Source organism: Lytechinus pictus, chromosome 10 (genome assembly GCF_037042905.1).
Source record: "Lytechinus pictus isolate F3 Inbred chromosome 10, Lp3.0, whole genome shotgun sequence".
Lineage (NCBI taxonomy): Eukaryota > Metazoa > Echinodermata > Echinoidea > Temnopleuroida > Toxopneustidae > Lytechinus > Lytechinus pictus.
Window position 1 is genome coordinate 28,618,774 of NC_087254.1, and position 26,957 is coordinate 28,645,730.

General features: G+C 34.8%; 1 protein-coding gene across 1 annotated transcript; it reads left to right on the forward strand.

Moving 5' to 3' along the window:
• The first annotated feature begins 1,734 nt into the window (after positions 1-1,734).
• LOC129269415 (transcription factor MafK-like) lies at positions 1,735-24,778 on the forward strand. The gene is made up of 6 exons (XM_054906912.2): positions 1,735-1,863; positions 2,849-3,141; positions 6,046-6,079; positions 14,917-15,012; positions 17,091-17,327; positions 17,702-24,778. Exons 4-6 carry the CDS (start codon positions 14,986-14,988, stop codon positions 17,948-17,950), a joined length of 513 nt encoding a protein of 170 aa, XP_054762887.1. The 5' UTR covers positions 1,735-1,863; positions 2,849-3,141; positions 6,046-6,079; positions 14,917-14,985; the 3' UTR covers positions 17,951-24,778.
• The last annotated feature ends 2,179 nt before the right edge of the window (positions 24,779-26,957 follow it).

The window sequence follows — 26,957 nt, forward strand, 5'->3', positions numbered from 1 at the left end:
AGACATGGATGCAAAGGGCACTTGATGTGATTCACCCCAAAATGAAAATTTCCCTAGTATGATAGGTTAACAACAACAAAAAAGCCCCAGAAAAATGCTATTCATTACACTCCAAGAATTTCATAAGTCCTGCCAGTGCTTTACTGAGAGAGTTTATTTTTCACACTGGTTAACAATGTTATATTATGATACTTGAGGTGTTAATGTAGAACTTGGAAGTCGGAGTCGTTGCCTTTGGTTTTTATTTCATTGATCTGTCATGCCCCAGCAGATTGTGAACAAAAGAAAATCCATCTTCAACTTCAGACTCTAGATGTAAAATTTAGAAAATACAGTTGTAAAAATTGATACTAGTGTTGTAACAAAATTTTCAGTGTGATGAATTAATTTAGATCTGATTTTTTTTGCTGCCCCCTTTTTAAATGATGTAGCAACCTCCACCCTGGATATTTTGTCTATACTTCACAGATTCAATTTGCATCTGCAATGAGCATACTGTACTGTAATAACTGTATACATTTTCCTTCTTATCAGTTTTTAGGAACATAAAAGTTAACCAAATCCTTTTGTTTTTAAATCCTAACTAACCTTAGATCTTATAGTACAAACTGCACTTTTAGCATTTCCAAATAAGTACACCATTTTCCAGAGCTATAAATAAAATGTCCAGTCAGCAAAAATGAGATTGCCAAATTCCTTTCAGTGAGTCACATGCTAACAAAAATAAACATTGATTATTTTAGTGAGTTTGGATTTATTCTGTTCATAGTACATTTAGATAGTGGAGGATCATTTCCTTTTAAGAATGCATGTCCACATAAAGTCAGATTATCCCTTTGATATTCATGTGATCAATATGTACAGTGGTGCTCAAAAGTTAGTGAATCCCACTAAAAATGAACGGAAGTGTTCAAGTTCTGCTATGTTTAAGATATTCAATTGTACAGTCAGGTGATAAAACATTACATTAAATAAAGTTTATTTCTCTGGGATTGCTGAACATTGTTGTTTACTTTCAAACCTCAGCAAGAAAGAGTGATTATGTGGTTGGGTTCATTAACTTTTGAGCATAACTGTTTATAGTAGGTGTAGTCAAACAAATATTTTCTAAAGTCCATCCACTTTGAATTTTCAAATCTGCTCTTCTTCCACATCCTAATATTTGCATTTGATGAAAAACAATGAATAATCAAAAGGGGAATACTGAGTCTGCAGGCACAGACCGACCCTAAAACTTTGATCAACAAGTGTTCACACGAGACATGCATATACCAACTTGATGTTTCCTTCAGTGCACAGGTGACAGGTCATGGTAGGCTGCTCAATTTGGACCTCTTAATTCAAGTGAAGGGTTTGCTCAACAGACTATGCTCAGACAGACATGGGCATGTTACTCTGAAAGGATCCTTCTCCCTGTTATACATACATGTAGATCAAGTTGATTATATGTTATCAAAAAGAGCATTAAGTGAATTATTTTCTCATTTTTTGAACTTTTATATTGAACAGTTTATAGTGGTGTGCTGCTTTGACAACCTGTTTTCTAATTCTAACAGCGTTCTCAAACCTGATTTAGACCCCCATTTTGGAATTGACTGCAGCAGTAGCTTCAACATGTACATGTTGAACTGAGACAAGTTTACTGAATCTAATTCCCCCCCCCCCCCACCCATCGTCTGTTTTATTATTGTATTATACACGCAGGATATCCTTCCCTAGCCAGGTCCCTTCCTGTGAGATCATCGTGCTACCGGTCTGACTTGAATTCTTGGCTATTTTCAGTCACTATCATTGGAAGCGAGAGAGAGGGGAAGAGATTGCGGAAGCCCTCAAGTACACACAGTTGTTCAGGACGAATTTCCTGTACGTGAAACTGTTGGATTCCCCCCTAATAAGGGAAAGTGCAAATTCTAAACAGCGTTACTGTGTTAGTTGACAATGATTTCACCTCAGCTACTATCTCTTTTGCTCTCTCTCTCTCTTCCCATATACCATTGAACTTTGTCATATAGTCTTGTGATAACATGACCAAAACTAGAGAGGAACTTCAGGAAGGAAAACCCTTTTCACTTGATGTCATACATTCAGAAATGTTAGCCGGAATTAGAATTTGACATCACTTGTGTTTTTCTCTGTCATCGTACATAATCCCTAGAAGTCCCTATAAATACCAAGAATATAAAGTATGGAAGATTCAAACCTCTCCTGACTGGACTTAATAGGACAACAAATACTGCATATGTCTTACAAAATGATTCTTACAGAAATGGCTACTAATGTTTTGCCAGTGGGTTCTTGTAAGTAATGTGATTTGTAGTTCCTTAAATTTGAAATTTTAAATGATCAATTTTCTGAAAAACTTCCTTGAAAGACATTTGTAACCAAATTGTGAATGTTGACTTGACCAATGTTCTGTCACATTTTAGGGTGTATTTACAATTTTACTTAGGCCTTTTGTATGTTTACCAAGCCTTTCAGGGAAATCTAATTTTCCTTCAATTAGCATAATGTACAACTGTTTGTAGAGTATCTTAACGGTATCCTGATTACACATCCCAGCCTTACATTCTCTGACTTATGCAAACAGTCAGATGTATGCCCCATTGCCACATTAGCCATGTCTCTGCACCCATAAGGTAGCTGCAAACAGTCCACTCAGCAATTTTCTCTTCCCTTTCAAGCTGAAACAGTCACACAGCCTGGGACGAGCTTGTTGACATAATCCCTTAAATCAAATATCCCGCTGACTGTCACTGCTTGTAGTATGCGCCCTGCCTCCTCACTTGCAGCGAGTATTAACTCTTCCTCTTGTACTCCCTCTCCCTTATTCATGCTCTCTTGATAACAGACTGGCAGACACCTCAGAGCCAGCAGACTCAGCAGCAGTTCATGCCAAACCATTTTGGACAGAGCAGTCTTGAAGGATCCGCCGACTTCTCTCACCTCTGTGTTTTTGCTGACCAGGCGCAATCCGTTCAGGGTCATCAGAGTTCCAGCACACAGGCCTTGCCCTTCCACCCGCATTCGCAGAGCTTCCAGCAGCAAGTGTCTCAGGCGACATTCTTTGGTCCCGGTCACCTGGCTGGTGCAGTCTTTCCAACTGAGACCATGGTGCGTAAGGCAGGACCGACCAACATGAAGGTAACTAGAAGTCACATCTGGCTTTAATCATGGCTCATCAATGTGTTCAGGCTTTTAACCCTGATCTTGATCAGTTGGGGATATGTGAGAAAAGGAATTCAAATCACTTCAAATAAAATCAATTTTGAAATAATGCAGTATTCCAAAGACAAAAAATGCAATATGAGCTTCATACATTGATTATTAATGCTGGTTCATATTGTCTCGAGGGATGTTTGATCTCCATTTGGCCATTCAAATGTAGCCACTGGTTGCTGACAATTATTTTTTGGGTCATACAAAAATATCAAGTTACAAAGTTTGATCAAAGAAAGTTATTTTGTCAGACATTGTGGGAAATCCTTAATTTTATCCCCATCAATTCATTAGATTTCCTGTATCAATTCTTTTGAGGGTTGCATGGATATAAAATACCAAACTTACTACCATTATTATTTCATTTGATAAATGAAAAATTTATAAATTTTTCAGTAATAGAGATTAGATTCTATAGCTTACATTAAACAAAATTTTTTTTCCATTGAACTGAAGTTAAAAGCCTGAATTGTGTGGATGATAATCTTAATGCAAAGACAAAAAATATAGGATGAAAACTTTTTAATTTCATATGTGTTAATCAAACTTTATGAAACAAAAACATGAGGCAAGTTTATTCAAAGTTTGTAATTACCCAAACATTGATTTGGATAATCAGTCTTTTTTTTGGAGCATCATACAATGAATTTTGAGAGTATCAAGTTCCAACAACCAGTTTGATCTATCAGTGATTTATTACCCCATCCCCCCATTTGTAAATTTCTTTTTCTGTTATTTGTTAGTGGATGCAAGAAATAACATCTGGATGTAACTTCATCAAAGTTAAAATTCAGTTTGGCGAAGTTCCACATTTCGAACATGATCAAAATGCCACCCATCCACTTAACCAAGTTGTCTTGTGTCCTGTCTCAAAAAGAGTTGTAATTGATCTAAGTCCCCGTTTCATAAAGACTTGTTATGATAACAAATGCGCAATTTTTATAACGAATTTACTATCAGCCAATCAGATTGAAGGATTTCAGTAGCTTTTAACTGTTATTGCAAATTTGTTATTATTACAAGTTTTATGAAATACATGTAGGCCACTGATCAATCTATTATAGCCATCAAGGGTTTCATGATAATTCATGTACAAAAGTCTTTGGAATCAAAACAAGGATGCATGTACTGTATGAGCATTCATTACATTATATCTGTAGATCACACTAAAAAAAAACAGATATTCTTGAAAATTACATAGCTGGGGTTTTATAATTGTGCTTGATCAGATCAATCACAACTCTTTTTAAGAGGGTTCAGCTTATGTATGAATACTTAATGTGGACTACATGTCCATATTTTTTAGACCTAATGTTCACTTGGTCCAATACCACTAGGCCTACTCATGTACATGTACAGGGGGCCGTTTTCATAAAGCTGTTCGTAAGTTAAGAGCAACTTTAAGAATGACTGGTGATCCTTTCTTAGACGCACTTAACCATCGCCAGTGAATATACCATTTACCACAAAGGATCACCAGTCGTTCTTAAAGTCGCTTTTAACTTACGAACAGCTTTATGAAACACCCACCAGGTGTATTTCTTGAGACAATGGCCCGTTTTCTGAAGTCAGGTTAAAATTAAACCCTGGTTTAAGTTGTGGTTTAACTATGGAGAGCCAATTGGGGCACAGATCCCTAACAGTACAAATCCACTTTATTATCTCATTTGACACTCACATTGTTAAGAATTGTCTGGGAATGATATTAAACTGAAGTATTTTTCTTCATTATGAAAGCAAAAGGAAACGAAATAGTAAATACAAGAAATATGAACAGAATTTTTGGCTCCCATCATTTTAGCACAGAGTTAGACTAGTCTAAGTTAATCCCGACTTCAGAATACAGGCCATAGGGTCCTGTTTCAGTTGCATGAAAGTTTATTTTTTCATCCAACAGTAACCACCATTGTAATGATGCTGAACACTGAGCATCCAATCAAAATTAATTGTTTCATGGAAGTTATTATATGACACCTACTGTAGATAGATCCTTGTGATTTGATTGGTTGTTTGATATCGTTCATTCAGCCCATTTTGCAATGACGTCATCAACCGTGCAATTTTGGATCCATTCATCGTGCAATTTTGGATCCATACGATTTTGTCCATTGCAAGCTCGCACCGAGACTGCAGCTGCAGGCACCAGCAGTGCGCATGTTATAATGACGTAACAATCAACAGACCGAACTCGCACTGCATGAGCATGTTTTCATGCATCGAAATTCATAAATTTCATATGAACCGAAAAAAAAAATCAATTTTTAGGTGTCATATAAACCAAATAATTAATGTTTTTTCATTTGTGCAATGGAAAGAATACTTCATTCGGTGAAAGATGAAATAATGATCCATTCAACTCGGCTACGCCTCGTTGAATGGATCATTTCATCTTTCACCTCATGAAGTATTCTGTCCATTGCACTCATAAACATTCATTATTTGTATACTGTACTGTTGGATGGCAAACCTACAAATTTTGTGCAGTGGCTCTCTAATCATTAATATTTTACATATTAAACTAATTTGGTAAAGTGGCAATGAAATTATTTTGAATGTTAGAAGAACGGCAATAAGGCTAAGCCCAAGAGGCTGCATGTATTAGAGTATTGGTTCAAATGATATTAGATCCAATCTGATACATGAAGCTGACAAAGTGGGTTGAGCTACATGTGTGGTATTAGAACAATAGAGGATTTGGGAATTGGACCAACTTGCATCATGTAATAAATTATCTGGATAAATCAGAACAAACTCTGGTTGTTGGAGCTCTCTGACAGGACTCTGTATAAATTTTGAAGTAACGTTACAGTATTATCGAACTTTTTTCAGAATGGCACGTAGTAGCAATAGTTAACGAACACAGGTAAGTGGGTGTAACAGTAGAAATATGAAAGATATTGAAATGATCATAATGCGAATGGTTCCCATTTAAGTTCATGTATGTGTTTGGACCACCATGCTGTTTCTTGAATTTTTAGTACTATTAGTCTCATTTCAAATCAAGTGCTCTTTCAAGCTGTTTGAATTCATAATCAGGTGAAAACAATGCATTTTTCATACAACTGTATGCATATTTTCATGATCAGTTACACTTCATCTGTATCATAATATTGCTTTAGCGGTGTGAATAAAGTGTAATGGCTATACAAGTTTTTCACAATGCTTTATATCAAAGGAATAAAAGCAAATGAAGAAAAGATCACCGTTTATATTAAAAGATGTGCACTCATACCAATACATTTTATGTTTGTCATGTCATTTATTCATACCAGCCCATGATAAAGGAAGAATGTATTTTCTCTGAGTGAAAAATATATAGATTTATCATGAATTTGTAATTTTTGTATACGGTAATCTCTTTGATATTTTTCACATTTTACAGACCAGAAACCTGTATGTTCTATTGTTGCTTTTAGTTCATGTATTATTGTGTCTTCCTTTTGTGCTTGCATAATCTCTTCTATGTATTTTATACTTTTTCCTCATTGTTTTATGTACATGTACTTCATATCTTCAAACCTAAGTACGGCCCAAACTCATAATGATCTCATCTCCTTTCTACATCATGTATGCATGCCACAGCTAGCATGTACACGTACACTCTTGTGTGTGGATTTCCTCCAAAACATGAACCATTTCAACCAACAGCACGGTAGCCTCACTGTTGCATTCCTTGCTCGACGATGTGTTTCCCCAAATATCCTGGTCCCGTTAAGATGTCGTGATTGCCTTGACATGCGGGAAATCAGACAAATTTGTAGGCATCCCTCTCTGGCCATTGGGGTAACATCTGTGCCAACTGTGCCTCAAGCGATCAGTGTGTTGGTGGGCTTATTTTGAGGGATTCCTGGGTTATGATGGTTGGGGGCCATATCTCTATGAAATGAAGAGATGGCTCGAGACAAGACAAAGAAGTAGACAAAATTAACCAATATTCTTGATAAATCACTTTGGCTCTGTGGGCACAAAATTTCATTGAAAATCACACCGGAAATTAACCTGAGTGACCGTATGAGTTCAATCATATTCAATATCTCACTAAAAAATGGATAATGTTAAAGATGATATATCCTTGGAATGAAGAGATGAAGGAAGACAGGACAAAGAAGTGCTAGAAAATTCCTCCTTCTTGCATTGGAAATGAATTTCATGAAATCAGTGCTGAATCGGTTTATGATTTGTAGAATTGAGCAAAAATACTTGGAATAGGATACGTACTATTTCTGTAGGCTACTACTATTTATTTTGTGTGAATTAAAAAGTATGCTGTTCCAGAATATATGTGAGGTCTGAACTTTGACACAGACAATGAGTTTCAAAGCTCCATAATCAAGGGTTTTAATTTTTCCAAGGAAAGGAAATAAATAATAATATAAAAGATAGATCTTTTTCAGTCTAAAATATTTTACAAGGTCTTGCAGGTCTTTTAATACCTTTATGTACTTGATGAAAACATAGTCTGTCTCTAATCTGTCATTACTTGAGAAACACTCTATTATATGTGAAGGATTTCAATTTCTCTGGGGCTTCTACCGTATTACCACCCTGGTAGTTGCCACAATCTGTAGTTAACTCAATTAGTTTTATTGATATCCATTTAATAAGTTTCATAATGCATATTGAGTCATGGATGATACAATCTACAAAGAATCAAATCAGTGAGAAGTAGAGTGGATTCCCAGTTGACAGTTCTTGTCCTTTAGAAGTCGGTCTGCAGAGAGATTGTTTCTGTTGTCACTTTGCAACGAGTCTTGAAGGATGAAAACAACAGGGTTCTATTTATAAATTGATCAAAATTTTGCTGAATTTTTAGGGAATGAATTCCTCAGCAACCTAGGCTTCCTCTTATTTTTTGCTTGTCTTTCGTGGCGCGTTTGCAGGTGTCTGCGGAAAGGGAGAATAAAAGCGTGTCTCGGGCCTGTCAGTTCCGTTTAGAGTGTGGAAATATCCCATCAGGACCGCAGGGTGGGAAAAGAAAAATTGACTTTTTTAATCTGTTTACTTGACTCGCGCCAGGCAGAGTTTTTCCTGCTCTCTTTAGCGCAGAGGAAAAAATGCAATGATTCAGAGTCGAGCTGACAGGAATCGGCGATAGCAATCTTGAAAGTGTTCTGATCGAGAAAAATGATGTGTTTCTGCGCTTGTTAGAAATGTAGGAAGGAAGACAAAATTATACAATTTAGTTGCAAGCTTGCAATATGCTGCTGATGATTATAATACACCACATATGTTCATGTTGTGTATCGGTTTTATGGGTCTGATCTTTAAGCCTAAATATCTTTCTATTAAGCCCCCTTTCTTTCCTGTTTGAAATTTCATTATAAAATGGATGCGATTCTTTTATTCCCTTCTTATTAAAAAATAATTAGACATCCCTATACACTATGTACATGTGCATGTAGTATATTTATTTTCTTGATTACCGTCTAAAAACACATGAACTATCAAAAGCTAAACTATTTTTTTTTACAAAACGGGATGATATAATACTTGGTCTCATGATATCGTCTGCCTATTCACTGGAATTAGGCAAATAAATTCTTCAATCCAACTTCATATTTGTTAGTTTGCATCATAGAGGTTGCTGTTGAACATTTTAGGAGTGACGCATGCTTGAAATTTTGATTGTACTTTTTGCTTTGATAACTCATGCAAATCTGCACGTATTTTAGGGTGAGTCTGTAAAGTCAATATTATCTTGACCCAAATCACATTCATAGGTAGTGATGGTCCTCAGAATCAATGACAAAATTAAATGAACATTATTGAATTCATGTCAATACAGACATATTGTAAGAAATATTTTTCATCTATTTGAATATGTTTGTCCTCCAAACATATGCAGACAAGATTTTTAAAAAAAAGTTATGCTCACAAGTACCAGTCTCTTAAAGTTTACATAGCTTTATAAGAAGTAAACTACAGAAACGCAGGAGAGGGATCTCGGTTTTCAATAGAATGTAATGTTTAAATGGTCATGGTCATAAAAGGAAGGCAGTGTCTTTTTGCACGTAAGCATTTTTCATAGTGCCCATCCAAAAAGAATTAGCAATCAGGTCATAGTGATAAGAAATCTGAAGATTGTTTAATATAAATAAGGTCAACTCAAGTGACTTTGAGACATTTCTTTATGTTGACCTTCTATGAATATGATAAGAGAATGCACATGAAGATGCTAATTAAAAGATATGAATAGATGTAGATGATTTAGACTGGTTTCCTAAATTTTCTAATGTTAATCCTCTTCATCAATTCTAATTTTAAAAAATACAAGTAAACCAGCTCTATAATAGACAGTTTGATCTGGGCACAAAATGATAATTTATATATTGAAGATTTAGAATACTCTCCCACTCCCTCCCCTCCAAAAAGAAATCAGCTAGTAAGAGAGGTAAAATGTATTCAATTCATCCCTGTTCTACAAAGGCAAGTAAATAAGCTCTATAAAAGGTAGTTGCACCCCCAAAATTTATCAAAAATTCAAAATATGCCCCCCCCCTAAAAAAAGAAAGAAAGAAGAACGAAATCAGCTAGTAAGAGAAGGAAGATGTAACAAATCACTTTTATACAAAGTTTTTTCAAATAAAAAATATGAAAATGTAACAACTTCGCCCCCACTCTAATGAAATGACACTACAGGGAAAAAATATAAAGAAATGAAAAAGATATAATTGTGTAGTTGTAGTGAACTTTGCCAATACATTTACATGTACAGCAACATCTCAAATCGAACAATGCCTAGATCCTGGGAAAAAGTTCTATTTGCTTCAGCTTGAGACAGCGATAGCATGTGATCTTGCGATGATACAAGTTGTAAGACATTGCCCAGGTCAATGAACTATCTTTTAAACATTACATATTAAATCTATGTGGTTATCAGTTCATGTACATGCACATCTGTAAAGTAAGCTTGAATTAGCAATCATTTCATTCTGCAACAGAATGCCTAGTGATTTTTACTTTATTCTTTAATATTCTTACATTGAAAAGTTGTCAGTTTGCAACATGTGTAGATTTTCCATTTTAAGGCCAAAATTATGCTATTGATTTGATACATGCTTTTACAATGTTTGTGTCCTTTTTTGTTTCCGCTATCATATTCAAGACTGATTGAAATTAAATACCGGAAAAGATGCATTTGCTCACTCTCCAAAAAGCTGTATGTCAGGGATGTCTTCTACTAGCAAAAAAAAGGCATCTCAATTTCTCATTGTAAACATCAATGACTTATAACGGGTGGTTGCTCCCCCTAATATGTCTTTTGAACACCCCTCCCCCTATCCTACAAGTTATACATACTCATACTGTGCAACAAAATAATATACAGTGTACATACTAGACACCCGAAAGAGTACATTTGTGTTGTTGTTTTTTTAGAAACATCAAATACTAAAGGCTGATTTGTGATTATTCAGCAAAATAGAACTGCCTCCAAATAAACCTTTATGGTATTTATTTTCTCCAAGGACCATACAGGTCTTTAATTGATATACATGATTAAACATATTAATTTTTTATGATGACCTTGCCTGTGACTTTGTGCTGTAAATTGACAAAGTAATCTTGGCAATGGGATAATTTTCCACTCAGTATCGACCCATCTCAGAGCCACGTGTAAAGCGTGTCGTGACCACTGTCTATGTTTGAACAATCTTGCTTTTTGTCGTATCAGCTTATTTTTCTTAGCAAGAATTGGCTCAGTGCAATAGTTATTGGACTTTGTATCTCAAGTAAACTTTAGAAAAGTTCATTGTCGTTTAATTTGGTTAAAATTTAACTTGTTTTATGCTTTACTGGCGACAAATTTGGCAGGAGTTAGTAAAAACAAAGTAAAGTGGGCACATGTGAATGAGTAAGTTAAATGCCATCTGTTATTAAGTTGCAACCAGATATGAATTAAATCAAAGATACAAGGAATAGATCTTATTCTTATTGTTGTTAAAAACTTGGATTGTAGCCAAAAATGTTTTTACAGAGTGAGAAACATTTAGAAAAATCAAACTTATCGATGCCTAAAATTTATAGAAATTTTGAATAGTGTGTTGAAGTTGATCCATTTTTTATTTTTCTTTATTTTCTGAATTCGATAGTTCAGATATTTCGATAATAAAATATTTCACACAGCATTAAGTTTTTGTGAAAGGGTGTTGATTTTTCAGAATTATTATTAATTAATTTTTATTTCATTATGTATTTTTTTACTTTTTTTACAAAAAAATATTAAGGTCACTGTGGAATGAGATTGATTTTTCTTTTTCTGTTTTTTTTCTTCAAGGTTGTATTAGGTATAGATAAAGTTGTGAAAATTTGTGTGAAATGGGACAGTGAAATGTAAAAAATATATCAATGGTTTAAGTTTATTACAAAGCTAAATTTTCAGTGTGAAAAGGGTCTTGGGGTATTAGAAGAAGGTACTATACAGGTTCAAGTTCCATATTCCCCTCCCTGAGGAGGATTTGAGTCATTTACGAATGTTATGTGACAAATCTAGGCATCGCCGAGAACTTCCTTCCGGCCCATGCTGGATAATTTCTACTCTCTGTTGTGTTTAATATGTGAGAGCAAGGGAGACAGAGGAGAGATTTCTTCACATTGAGAAATTTTAAAGTTGAGTGTTCTCCCTTGAGGATGAATCTCACAATGTTTGAGACAAGTGTTATCATTTCTAATGATGCCATTTGGATGATGGTTTGTTAATGCCAATTCTCATGACTAAATAAATTTGGTAGTCTGAATTGTGACAAAGACAAAAATTAAAGTGTAGAAGATTTTTAGTGATTTCAAAATAAAGACTTTTCTTTTTCATTTCTAAATTGTACTTTTCCTTCCCCTACAGTAGTTTCTGTCATATGATTTCTTGGAAGAAGCAAATTTCATTTTTTGACGGGGGGGGGGGGGTAATTTTTTTCTCGTTCATAAAGATCTATAAATAAAGACATTCCAATATCTTAAGATTTTCGCAGGTGCATAGAATTAATTAAATTTTCAGCTGATCAGTGATCACAAAAATAATTTTGAGTGTGCATCATGAACATATCTGATTCCTTGTTTCGTTTTCACGAGACACATTGAAGCACATGAGGATAAAAAAAAAAATCAATTTTGGTGAAGTTGTCTGTCATCACTTTCATTTTCAAGGAACTGCTAAATTAGTTTTGAAAAGTTCATGATGTAGTAATAACAGTCCATGACGAAGGAACGATCCTTACAGACATTTAAAGGACAAATGCTATCTGATTAGACCATATAATAAATTGTATTTGCCTTGAAATTCTGGCTGTAAGTTCACAAGATTTTAGATCAATTTGAATTATGTGAATAGTCAACAGGAGTTCAGTTACAGATTAAACTTAAAGATGTTCAATTTTGATATGTTACAAAAATGAATTATGTCACATATTGATTATGTGAAAAGACAGTTCTTGTTACTTTTTATCTGAATTCAATTTAAATCTTATAGATTTATATAATATCCGGTTTACATATTATAGGCTTGCTAAACTTTTCTTACAAAGACATGCATGTATGTAACAACAAAATATCTGAGGGCACAGTCTCACAAAACCTGTTATCAATTGAATGTTACAAGCTACTGGAACCCTGCTATACGATTAGCTGAGAACAAATTTGTTGTAGAATTCTAGTACTATTAATTGGTAACCTAGATATGCAACACATCCATACATACTTGTAGATCACTTTGTTATTGAAATAAAAAGGATTTTCAAGGTGAATTTCAAGATAAAGGTCAAATAAAAATGGGGAATGTTTCATTACAATCACTTTCCATCTGATGCATCAGCAATTAAGAATCAAACAACTATTACATTATCTTTTCTTGATAAAGTGCCTTGTCCTTCCGTGAAAAGTCTCCCCGGACTCTTTGTCAGTGGTAGTTAAAATCAGTCAATGGAACGGCATCCGATTTTATCGAGATTTCTCTCTAAGGTGGACTGGGGACATCGTCATCAAATTATGAGATATCTCCTTTAACGCATTAATGCAGTCATATCCCTTATGAATTAAAGTGCTGAAGAAGGGAAAATTATGAAACGGGATGGAGATAAAATCTTGATCAAGAACCTTGGGTCATGTTTGTCCTCGTTATTTTTCCAAGAGCTTCGAGGAGAGAGGGGAAAAGAGATGCAAAAAAAAAATAATCACGATATGATGACGATACATGCAATTATAATTAGGATATGGTGATGGTGATGATGTTGATTGTAATGTGATTGAAAGAATTTAAGGTGATGACTATTGTTTTGTTTATTTCCTTATAGCTTACTCTTGTATGTGATATTTCAGGCTTCTTCAATTTACTTGTTAAGAGGAAATTCTAGTCCCTGGGATTTTTCTTTTCATTCACAAAAAGAACTTAAAGATATCATAAACTGAATACATGTATAAAAGAACATAATAAAAAGGCATATTAATGTACACTAGGGCATCAAATTGAGAGAGAATACAATTTTGAGTGACAGAGATGGGTAACATTTTGAGAAGACGACTTCAGAAGAAACCGCACAAAGTGCAAGAATGCCATGTCCTGAGTTGTTCCAAGGGATTAAGAGTAGATTGGTCCCTAGAGATGGCCCCCATCAGTCATTTCCCCTTCCCTTCCCTGTGCTCAGGATCACTGACTGGGGAAGAGGGTATTTCCCCCCTTCAACCTCACCACAACCAAACCTTGTATGTGTACACTATTCAAAGGGAAAGTTTGCAGAAGTGTCCCTGTTTAGTGTTACATACCGGTATGATGGTGATTCCAGCTATAGGGACATTGCATTAAGACAGTTTTAAAAGCATCACACTTTGAATTTACAGATACTTATTAAAAGTTCTTGCTGAGTAACATTTTGGCTCAAATACATTGGATCTGATTTCCTCATTTTTACAGAAAATTACAGTTCAATAAATATTACTGAAAATGAAATTCAAAACTTGTCAGTCGGTGTGTGTGATTTAACTGCTCATTGCCATGTTCTTCAGAGACGTGATACCTGCATACACTGAATTATCATGTACATTGTACATACCCCTGTACATGTTTGTGTACATTATATACGGTACTGTAATGTACCTCCCTTATAAAACAAACGATGGATATTACAATTTTTAATGTCACCAAAATCTGTGTACACAATCATGTTTGCATTGTCCATCTGTAGTTGTACATCCATTACAAATTACATTTTCATATTATGCTCCCAACCATGTACCATCGTGAGGGCGATTCATGCTAACATACATCCGGCATTTCATTGCTGCATCAATTTCAAGATTTGTTGGTAATAACAAAAACAAAGAAAATACTTTCCCCATGTATTTGATACGAACACACATTATGTGGATCATATCTTAAAAAAAAAACAGTGTCGTACATGTACAAGATTTCTTTTTCATTTGCTTGACATCAAATATCTTGAATAAACCTAACTTGTTGGCATGCCTGATTCCCTGGCCTAATTGCCTATTTGATTGTATTTCCACACAATTACGGATGAATACATCATACATTTATATTCTGTATCTGGAGTTTAATATGTTACATTTTTTAAACAACCTTTTTGACTGTTACTCTATATCATGTATTAAAGTCGGGGTAGTAGTGATTCTTTGTTTTGAGGCTATATTGCGTAGCCTTACTGTAACTTTTATAGAAATGTTATTGTTATTATGTACTGTATATATAATTTTCAGCAGAGAGTCGTCCTGTTGAGTTTGTCCACCCCTTGGTCGCGAGAATGGCAGCTCTGACCAATCTGTTGCATGGACGAATCCAAACCAGCGGTACAAGTAAATCTAATGTCTCGTCATCTCTTGTATACTAAAATATTGTTTTAAAGTGTGTATCATTTTTCTGTCTTTTCTATTGTTTTGCAGAACAAAATGACTTGAGTGTACTATTGTCACATTTGTCAAGCATTTTTTTTTTTTTTTTTTTATGTTGGAGCTAATACAGTATATTTTCTATTCCAGTTCTGGCCTATAATCTCAGCAGGGGCTGCAGCTTTTGTCTTTGCCTTTATGAGACTGATGCTGTAAAATGCGAAACGTCAGCAATGCATCTGGGAACCAACTACATGTAGGAAGTGTGGCTGCTATACACTCCGGTCTTGTGTTTTTATCAACAAATGTGCAGTGGCATTTTTTTTATATAACGAAAAACTCAGAGTAAAACAGTTGATAACAAAAAAAAAGAAATAACACAAGACTCTAGTGTATAGGTGCCGGCTGCTTTATGGCTGATTTGGAGCCAAGCTTCAGACATACATGTATTGCTGACGTCCTGCGTAACAGCATCAGACTCGTAAAGGCAACATAAAGCTGCAGCCTCTGCCTAGATCATAAGCTATACCAGTCCAGGACTGGAGTTGCATAAAGCTTGTGGATACATTCCCATGATACCTCATGAGGGCTGTCTGCACCAGCCCGAGTTTTCAAATTAGCGCGCTATTTCTGATCCGGCAAATTATCCTGATCTGAACAATCTCAAGATTATTTGTAATGGAGACGCAATTATCATGCTAGTTCGCTGGATTAATCTCGAGATTGCAATCCGAAGTCAACTTGGCATTAATTGCAAAATAGCGCGCTATTTTACAAATTATCCTGCTAATTTGCAGGTGCAGACGCACTCGGGATTATTTATTCATGGCGTCAGACCAAATTGCATGGATGCCTCGCTCGAGCAGGAATTGCTCTTCCTTCGTTGGTGGAGACGGGGTTTCTTGAATCTCGAGATTGAGCAAACTCGGGTTGGTGCAACACCGCCTATGGAGACTTCGCAGCCCTTATCTTGAACCCTTGATTATCATGTCTGTGATCTTTCGGATTCAAATTTTACACAAAACTCTTTTATTGGATTTATTAATTAGCACCAGTAGTTAAATGATGAAGACCCAAACTATATGGGGATGGTAACTTCAATAGTTTCCTTCACTGCAGTGTATTAGTATATAATATGCATGATAAACATTCAGAAGAAAGATTCAATAAAAATTTGATATATTTTTTCCATAGTTTTAGCACAGACATTAAAGTTAATCCAGAGTTCAGGAAAAACGGTCTGCACGTCTCTAGGAAGAAGCAGAAAATTCAGACATTTTTTATTTTCAAAGAGGTCAAGACTTCAAATATTTTTGCCAGTTTCCAGCAGGTCTATTAGATACATTTGTAAGATGTCTTTTCAGTGTATCCTGTAGACCTTTTAGGAAACAAAGCAAAAATAATTGAAAATTTAAGAAGTCTCTAAACTTCTTTTCCGTGTTATCATTTTGTGGAGAGTTTACTGTATTAGATCTCGTCACTTTACACTCAACTGAATTTCATTATTTTGACTCTTTAACAATTGGAAAAGAAAGTAGTCTGTATGTTACATATTTTATGAAACTATGACTGTTTTATCTAATGTTACATGTCCAAGGTAAACATATTCATGTATACAGTATGATCGATCTGATATACATGTAACAATCTATTGGTTTATGAGTTGGGAGGTGGAAGAAATGACCACTCAAGTTCATTTATTTTCCTTCAAAGAAATTTATGTTTCTTTCATACAGGTCCATTCTGCCTCATAAAATTAATTGCCTTTTGTTTTAATCTGATTTTTTCTAACTCTGAAGAATACTTCAGACTTCCTTTACTGTACAGCACCTCTTTTTTAAAGATCTTAAATTGCACTTTCTCCTCTTTTCTCTTTCTCTTTTCGTGTATTCTCTGTTTTCCCCCATTTATTGGCCTTTGACAGTTTGCCTATATTTTCTCCTTGTTAACAACCACTCATCTGGACCTGATCTACAAAAAATATAATATTTGCACCTCTTTAACACGGTCTGGTTTTCTTTTTATTCTTATTTTTCATTACACAGATTCGGCAGGAGATCCCTGCGCAGCCACCTGAACAGGTCATCAATGATGATGAATTGATGAGCTTCTCGGTCCGAGAGCTGAACCGTCGACTCCGTGGCCTTCCGAAGGACCAGGTGGTGCAGCTGAAGCAACGGCGAAGAACCCTCAAGAACAGAGGCTATGCAGCAAACTGCCGTGAGAAGCGAGTCACGCAGAAAGAATCTTTAGAAGTGGAACAGGAGAGACTCAAGATGGAGGTATGTAAACTCATTGACAACTAAATTCAATGATCTTCATAGGGTGTGTATGCACAATTAGTACCCGGTTATTTTAGGTACATGGGTTGAACAGCCATTATAAAAACGTTTGATGTATTTGTGGTGACAAGCCCTAAAGGCTGAATATGCTTCTTTGACTCTCAATGTTGCATTGACCTATGCTTGATCTTCATGAGTAGCATCCTCATGAAAAACTTCTCATAAATCCCGACTTGAACTTTGTCCTATGGTCTGACATTCCTCTCTTGTACATATAAACAGGATTTTATGGTTCTAGGACAGTTCACATCAGAGTAAAAATTTCCTGGGTATTTGGCAAGACTTATCAGAGTTTTTTTTCTCTCTCCTAACAGGTGGAGAAGTTAGCCGTAGAGAATGCCAAACAGCGAGAAGCTCTAGATGACCTTCACAGGAAATACAAATCGCTCCTTCATGTTGCTGCTAAAGCAGGTCCCGACAAGATCAAGATTTTGTCTGGACCGTTGACCCTTGCTGACCTCAACAAGGACAACACTATCCCTGGTCCAAGCCATCGACAGGATGTACCTGTTGCAGGGGTCATGGTCAAGCAAGAGGTGGTTGACCAGAGATTAGGGGATTAAAAATGATCCTAATCCCATTATAACCTTCAAGAGCCATGAGCATCAATGTGAATTCTGTAAAGCTTTGATCTACACGTCGGGCCTTTCCATCTGTGGAGATATGATTGATGAATAAACATGGGGTTCTTTGATTCAAAAGAGATTAGGATTAAGATTACTTCATGCGATTGTACTTTGTGCCAAGTGAAGATTAAGCCGTATGTGAATATTAATCTTGTGATCTGTGACAAGTTTATAAATACACTTATAATCAGTCATCTTATTAGTGGTTTATAGAATGGCATATTTTCAGATGAGAAAAGAACATGATAGAGAAGCAGGGGCCTGTTGCAGAAAGAGTTGCGTTTAAACGCAAGTCAAAAAATCAATCGCAAGTCAAAAATGCGCGCTGTTGATTGGTTGAAAATCAAGTTGCGCATGATTTGTAGAGTTGCAATTGATTGCAACTCTTTCTGCAACGGGCCCCTGGGGGATAAATCGTTAATGAGTCAATGTTTATCAAGGAAAAAGTTATTATTATGCTCTTAACAGCAAATACCCTGCTTTAATGTTGGTAAAGGGTAATAGAATGGGCTTTGATTTATGTGGAGGTGTTTCATAAAAACATCCATGTTGACAAAGTGCAATTGAATCTCATGATACTACATGCATATACAGTGGCGCTCAAAAGTTAGTGAACCCCACCAGAAAATGAAAATATTCAAGTTGTTCAAATTCGGCACTGTTTTGATTTGTGAATTTAGGTGATAAGATATTACATACAATAAAGTTTGTGTCTCTGCACCTGCCAAATATTGTAGTGTTGTTGCCTACATTCAACACTCGGCATGAAGGAGTGCATTTTCTGGGGAGGTTCACTAACAGAGCACAACTGAAGTCTGGACTCGGTATTGACAGAACTGTAGAGTTGATCCTGCAGTTGATTTGTTTTAGAACCTTTGTCTGTTGAATACCCTTCATACATAGGCACAGTGTAGCACATATCCCCTGATCAGAAACTGACCAATGCATTGATGTATCATAATATTTCATGCAACTGGGTATTGAAGTACAACCAAGATCAAACTTCAATTTTTGTGAAACACCCTCTGAATGTGAGCTGTAAAGTTGGACTGTTTGCAAGTGTTTTATTTGTATGTATTATGTGTATATTTCTGGTTAATCAGGCATTGAATGTCAAATAGTTTTTATAAAAAGTAAAGAAATTATTGATTTCTCAATATTTTGCATTGTGTACATGTATATTGTTTGTTTCATGTTAACATCATAATGGAAGATTTATCATGAATTCCTTCTGTAAATCTCTTCTGTATTTGTCATCTTCTTTTTTGTTCCTCTTGTTTTGAAATTTAAGGAAAGTTTAAGATCATGCCCACTCTTTAAATGAGGCACTGTACTTGTACATGTAGATATATTATTGTGAATAGTATTAGAGGTTTTGGTACAGTATGGATAGAAACTTTTTAAGTTTGTGTGAAAAATGAGACGTGAGTGAAATCGCTGATTGTGGTTGTGGAATGGTTGTCGGGTGTCTGAATGAGAGCCCTTAATATTTGTTGAAAATACTCTCTTAGAAAACACCTCATTAAGAAGACAACTCATAATAGCTCATACTCTGATTAATATATTTGCTATATATGCCAAGATGAATAGTACAATATACACTGGTTAATCTGATTCGTTAGATGACATGAAGACGTTCTCTTGTCACAAACAAGATAATTTTGACCAATTTTTGGTAAGCTTTTGTCACCCCTCAACAGTAACTGCATCATATATATATGATGAAGCAGCTCACATCATCGTAGGTGGAAGCTTGTCAAAAGAGGTCATGTTCTCGCTTGTGACACAAGCTCTTTCTTTGCTTCATTCATTATCATAAATATTTATCCAGATTTCATTTATTTCCCTCTATTATATTCTTGGATTTTGACGAGTGAGATTGTGGTTACTGTGTGACTGTGAATGTGTTTACTATGTGAACAAAATGAGAAATTGATTTCTCATTACTTATTTATTTATTTATCTAACAATGAATTTTATGTCTAACGGGTACGTTTTTTCTTGATTTTATTGATCTTTTTTGTTAAAAGGATTTGGGATATCACTGACTAGAGTTTTTGATTTTCTATATTATTGTCCTTCATTGCAGTAACAAACTTCTTTTCTACCTTGGAACTGAAAGTCTAGTTTGTTGATATCCCAAATTTCAATATAATTCAGTATTCTTTCTACGCTTTTTTATGTTATTAGGGGGGTAATAAATAAGTAGTAGTAGTAATAGTAGTAAATTATTAGGTGAATGTTGTATGGTTCATTGTCAGAAGTCTGTTGCAATTTTTTAGTGGGTATGATAGGTTTGTGTGAAGTGCTCTGCGAATGCTGAGGGATTGGGATAATAAATAAGGTAGTAGCATTAGTAGTATTTTAGTTGTAGTAGTCGTAGTCGTAGTAGTAGTAGTAGGAGTAGGAGTAGTAGTAGTAGTAGTAGTGGTAGAAGTAGTAGTAGTAGTAGATTGTTATTATTATTATTATTTGGTGAATGTTGGATGGTTCATTGTCAGAAGTCTGTTACAATTTTTTGAGTGTGTATGTTAGGTTTGTCTGAAGTGCTTTTATGAATGCTGAATGGCTGAATGTTCGAGCAAATTGAGCTGTTATATCGGAAATGAAATAAAACATTATTGGTATTTGTGTGTTTGCTTGGGCTTTTATATTTAATTCGAAGGGTTTTCAGATGTAATACCACGACTCCTTTCAATTGTAGAGGGTTTGATTAGTGATTATTACTTAAGCAGGTGGTCATATGATCATTGTTAATATTTGTTGTCTGTATGTGTGTGTGTGATGCAAGTTGTCTGTATGTGTGTGTGTGTGATGCAAGTAATAGTATGGATGTGCTTTTGGCTTATCAGTTTTGATATTGACAGCAGTGTTAAATCCAAGTAAATTTTCCCGTACACTTCTTATAATTCTGTCATTGTCAAGATGATATTATACAACTAAAGAAATGAGATTTGTACAACATTGTATTCATCTTTGTGATTTAATTCTAATTATTGAACACTGTTTCTCCAAAATAGGATTTCTTGATGCTAAATCCTGAAATATTTCATGTGCCCCCCCTCTCCCCATTGCACGATACTGAATGCAGAAGACCCCCATAACCCTTCCCATTGTTCCTAATAGCTTTTTAGCCCCCATCGCTTTCCTCTGGAAGGAGAGAATAAATCTGCTCCTGCATTAGATTATGTTTTCACAACAATTTGGTCAGTGTATACAGACTTGTGTGTGCAGAACATGTGAATTACATGACTATGAGATTACAATTTTGATAACTATAAATCATGTACCTCTGATTTTTGTCAATATGTTAAAAGGATGAGAATAATTGTTCTTTCATCAATGTATATTATTCATGTTGCTTGCAGTACAAAATAGATACCAAATGTGTAGGTAAAAGGACTTGTTGCCATCATTTAGTAGATCATTTTTGTTTGTTTTTATTATCACTTTTAAAGATACCTTATCAAGTCTGAACAAGTTAGATTTGGTATGTTGAACTTCAGACTTTGTCCAAAGTAGTATCGTGTAAAACTCCGGACAGTTAAGAAGAACAAAAGTTTATCGGGCATTTAGGGACAAATATTAGTCAGCACTTTTTGGGAGCAGGCAACTTTGTTATCAGCCAAGTGTGATTAACATGGAGATTTTAGTTGTTTGAAAATCAAGATAGACGAGTGAAAAAATAAATTTGCAGAAACAGGCTCATTAATCAAAGGGGCATTTTCACGGTAACTGACATTACACAGCACAATGTTTTCACACCTTTCATTGTGTGTATCTCTAAAACAACAAATGATGGGAGTTTGCTTTTGATAGAGTTAATAAAGTGAACCTTGCTGTATACTCTGATACTAAGTTTTCCTATGTAACCACATTTTTTTACGCATCAGCAAGCAAAAATGTGTCGGTAACTGACATTACGCAAAAGGACATGCAATTTCAGGGTGTTCATCAAAATTGAAATTTCTCATGTCCCTGAGTAGATAGAGTAATAATTTGAATATGTAAATATACCTCAGTTACTAGGTTAAGATGTGTCAAAATATCAAACAATTCGTTTTTGTATTTTGGGGGCTATGATAATTTTTCCACAACCATGCTGGTAACTGACATTACGGTAACTGACATTACACTTAATTTGCCATAGAGATAACACATGGAAGTCAAATGTGTGGAATCATTGCATTGTATCTTCTGTGCAGGGCTTCACATGAAAGTGAGCTTGATGTGGAAGTATACCCGAGTTTCTAGGAACATTTCTATGAAATTTTTTTTTCTTTTTCTTAATTCCTTTCTTTGATTTGAACATTTTTATCATAACTTGTCGGTAACTGACAATACACATTAACATTTACCAGTGCTATATGATTTTCAAAGGCATAATTTTCTTGGTACTTAAATATATGTAAGGCTTTTTAAAATCATAAAAGTTTCATGATACTTAACATTTTTAATTATCAAAAGATAAGAAATGTATGTTTTACTTACTCGGGGGGGGGGGGGGGTGGGTCATAGCAGAGCTCTACATGTTTTCCTATAGTAATTTAATATTGCATTGACTGTACACATGGATTTTTCTGACTATACACCCATAATATATTCATCAGTTTTATAATGACTTTTTAAACCTTATCCTTCTCCAAACTCCCCCTCCCCTCAAAAAAGGCAAAATGAATAAGGGTCTCCTCCCCTATGCTACACGTACCCCTCCCCCGAATCTCATGCAGCCATGTAGTTTTATTGATTTCTATTCTGGTCAGTGCAAGCAACGCTTGTTCATATCTGTCGGATTTCAATTCTCTTCATAATTTTTTTAATCATTTTCTTTGCTAATTTCTTTTCTAAGCTGTCAACAAAAAATAAACTCCAGCTTCTAAACTGAAACTGAACTATTTGTAAATTAGAAAAAAAAACAGTTTTAGTAGATCCATGCAACATTGATCAGAACTGTCAAATTTCACTTTTCATCTATACTTGTAAACCAAAAACAAAATTGTATTACACATCCATCTTCTAACCGGTATAAAAACCAGGAATTTACTTTTAGCGAGGCAATGCTCAAAATAATCCTAGAAACTAAAAAAGGGACCCTGGAAATCCCCTTCATCACAATGTTAAGCTTAAAAAATGTTGCAGATTTAGGCAATAGGTTGGGAAAATTACCCCCTACCCCCCCCTCGAAAACCAAACAAAAAATTGTCTGATACAAAATTACAAACAATTACTGTAGGTACTTGGTAAGTGCATGTACAAAACAATTTCATAGTAATTTTTTTTTGCACGATGGGAATGCAACTTCCTTCATAATTTCTATTCCTTGTGAACTATACCTTTTAAAAGTCAATAGCAAGCTCCTTCTGGTGTGACTTATAAAGTGAAAGAAGTATACAATATTTCTTCACCATAAAATTGACCACATATTTGCATTTCAATATTGGTAACCAACGTTTTATCATGGTAACTGACATTACATCTCGGTAACTGACATTACATTTTCCACTTGGTAACTGACATTACATATATTTAATGGTACCCTATGGCTTCATTGTTAATTGGTTATCTTTAATTTTGGTGTAGAAGAGAGGGGTGTTACCTAGAGAGGAAATCTACCAAGTTTCATATAATATATCCTCTTTTCCAGGAAATGAGAAAAAAAAGTTCATGTTTTCGGTAACTGACATTACATACCATATCACATACTTCATCAATGTTTTTTTATCAGATGAATGAATTACTGGTGTTTCTTTCTGTGGGATTTTAAAAAGTGTTATAATAGCAAGCTAAATCACAGGCGAAAACAACATGATCAAACCTGTTCTTTAAAAATCTGTCAAAACAAAATATGTATCAATATACTATTTTCAACACTAATTTGTATCCATACTTTGGCAGCCATTTTGAAATAAAAAATGGCTGCCAGAGTCGGAAAAAAATTTTGTCTCAGAAACTTCAGGTCGTGTTTTATTAAAAAACATAAAGCATTTGACATGAATATCAACTTGATTTTTTTGCCTCTGTGTCCATCTGTGGTGAAAATGCCCAAAGGATGAGGTAATAAAAATACAGGTAATGTGATGAAAATTTGAACTTTCATTCTTTGATGTGTGTTTGCAAACAACACGTTCCTCTCAGTTTGTAAGTACACTGCTGTGACTGATTTTTTTTTTTTTAAATCCTCACAGAATGAAAATGAAGATTCAAGATATGTGATAGTATGATTGCAGAGACTATGCTTGTACATGTACATGTATATTGTGTGTACTGCAGGAATAATCATCTTTTGGATTTTCACACCCATTTTGTAGAGCTCTTTAAACAAGATGTGAGGAATAGTATAGTCTTTTTAAAATCATTTTTTGTGAACACTTAACAGTGCTAATCTCGATTTCATTTCTTATCCATTCATATGGCATTATCTCCTTTGACAATAAGTACACTGAATGTTTATGAACTTGACTTCTTTTATTTCTTGTCTTGAACCTATGATTCAATTTTTTGCAAGCTTTGTGTCTTTTGGAACAGAATAGTCATAAGAAAAACTTGTTACCTCAGCTTTAATACTCATTTCTTGAGATTTGTAGGATTCATTATCACGTTTTCTTCATTTTGAAAAGAATTAAGCAAATGATTAGATCAAATGTTTGTAAGTAGTTTTAAGTAGGTTTTCTGACACTGACTTAAATATACACTATGGTTAGATTATTTGGTTTTAGGTTTTCAGAATGATATATACAATGCTTTAATAAAAGAGATATTTTGCTATATTGTGTTTGCTTTGTTGTTTTTTGAAAGCTTACTTTCATTTGTATGTATTAGAAGGATGTGGTGTTTGGTATGTGAAATATATATAGTGCTGATGAGGGATAAAAGAAGAGGTTTGAAAGGAAAGAGAAGGTGGAGTAGATTAGTGAGAGATAATAGAGTTAGGAAGAGAGAGACCTGAGAGCTAGGGAGAGAGAGGGGGGGGGGGGAGAGATGGAGGGGGTAATGGAGACAAAATTGGGAAAGAAGAGGGTATCAAAGAAACAGAATGGAAATTTAAAAAAGATGGGAATAAATATGTTAATGAATGTGACCCCCCCCCCCCCACATATGAATTAATAAATTATTGAATATGAATGAATGAGAGACAAAACATTTGAGTAATGTCATGAATTGTTGCCCCAACCCTCCCACAAAATTACAACTAAATTAAAATGAAAGAATGAACGATCAAATATTCAGGTTCTATAGAACAACTATCTCTAAACAAATTACTCTAATGCTGCACCATTCAGGTTCTAACCATCATTCCCACATTGTTAGAAATATCAACATCAATATTGTACATCCATCATCTTCAGCAACAGTACCACCACTACATTGTAATATAATCGAGCTCCCCCAGGACCCCCACAAAGATGAAAAGTATATCATAACAATAGTAATGTTTTCAATATTGTTAATGATATATTGTTATGTATCACTTTAGTTGCAAATCTGCACATTAAAGGAATACTATATTCATCAATACAATTTTCATCTTTGTGTATACTTATTGTTAAAGCCATTGGAAACCGAATTTCTTTGTATGTGTACATTGACCAATAAAAGAATCTTGAATCATCAACCTTGATTACCATCATCAACATCACTACTACTATTTATCACCATCATCAAAATCATGGCAATTCATTACCCACCAGTTGAACTTCCATCCCTCATCATCACAACTACTGGCCATTCATCATAATCACCACCACCATCATAATCATCACCTCTACCACATACATTTATGATCTGGATTCATCACTCATATTATAATGCATATCATTACCAATACATATTAATAATAATAATCCACTTTTATATAGCGCTTAATACATCGAAACGACGTGTCTAAGCGCTTTACAGATATATTATTACCCCGGTTATCGGATTCAATCAGTCATTCCCGCACACAATGTGTGCACATCCTCCACTCCCTGGGGAGTATTCCAGTCAGTCGCCGATGAGGCGCACACAGTACTGGACAAGCTACAATGACTTTCACATCCTATATCGGTTACCCATTTAGCATATTATAATCATCAAAGCGATCGAGTCCCCATCAAAACTCCCCCCCCCCCCCCTTCACACCCCCAAACTAACTGAATAATGATTTTTATAAATCAGTCAAAAGTAGGAAAGAAATCTTACCCATCAAAGCAAGTAATTCTTTCCTTCAGGAAAATCATATCGGAGAGAAAAAAAACACTCTGAAATGTCATCAAACTTTTTTTCTTCAAAATCCAGCATTGCTGGGGGACTGCCCATTCCACCTTAGTCAATCTTCTTAGCCACCACTTCCAAACCTTTAAAGTTGCCAAAAATTCAAAAGTTACCAAAAAATCTATAAAAAAGAGTACAAGGTGGCAGAAAGGGTAGAGGTGTACGGATCAGAACAAACACTTTTCATATGCCATTATTTGAGGTGCAGTTTTCAAGAACTTAAAAAAGAATTAAAAAAAACTTTGTGCTCTCTCTTCCAGCAGTAGTCCAACTCAGTGTATTTTCTCTATAATAATCTCCATTTCAACATAGGCTGAGTGTGATTACTGATTACTGCTATTAAAAGAAACAACATTCATTCATTCACTTTTTATCCATATGCCTTGGGGTTCATAAAAAGATGCCTGAGTGGTATCAGAGCTCAGCAGTACAAATTGACTTTGCACTTTTTTATTAAAAAAAAAAGAAGGAAATATGTGATTTACAAAAAATAAGAATATATTGATTTTCCCTCTAAACTTTAAAAAAAAAGTTATTAAACAATACTTACGGTAGTTTATTCTTAATTATGAGCCTACATGTATCCTTGATATTTGCATGCATACTGTAATGTAAGATAGTAAGATCACATCAACATGACAAATCAAAAGATATAAATAGAGAAGGATACCTCATAAAAAGCAATACCATC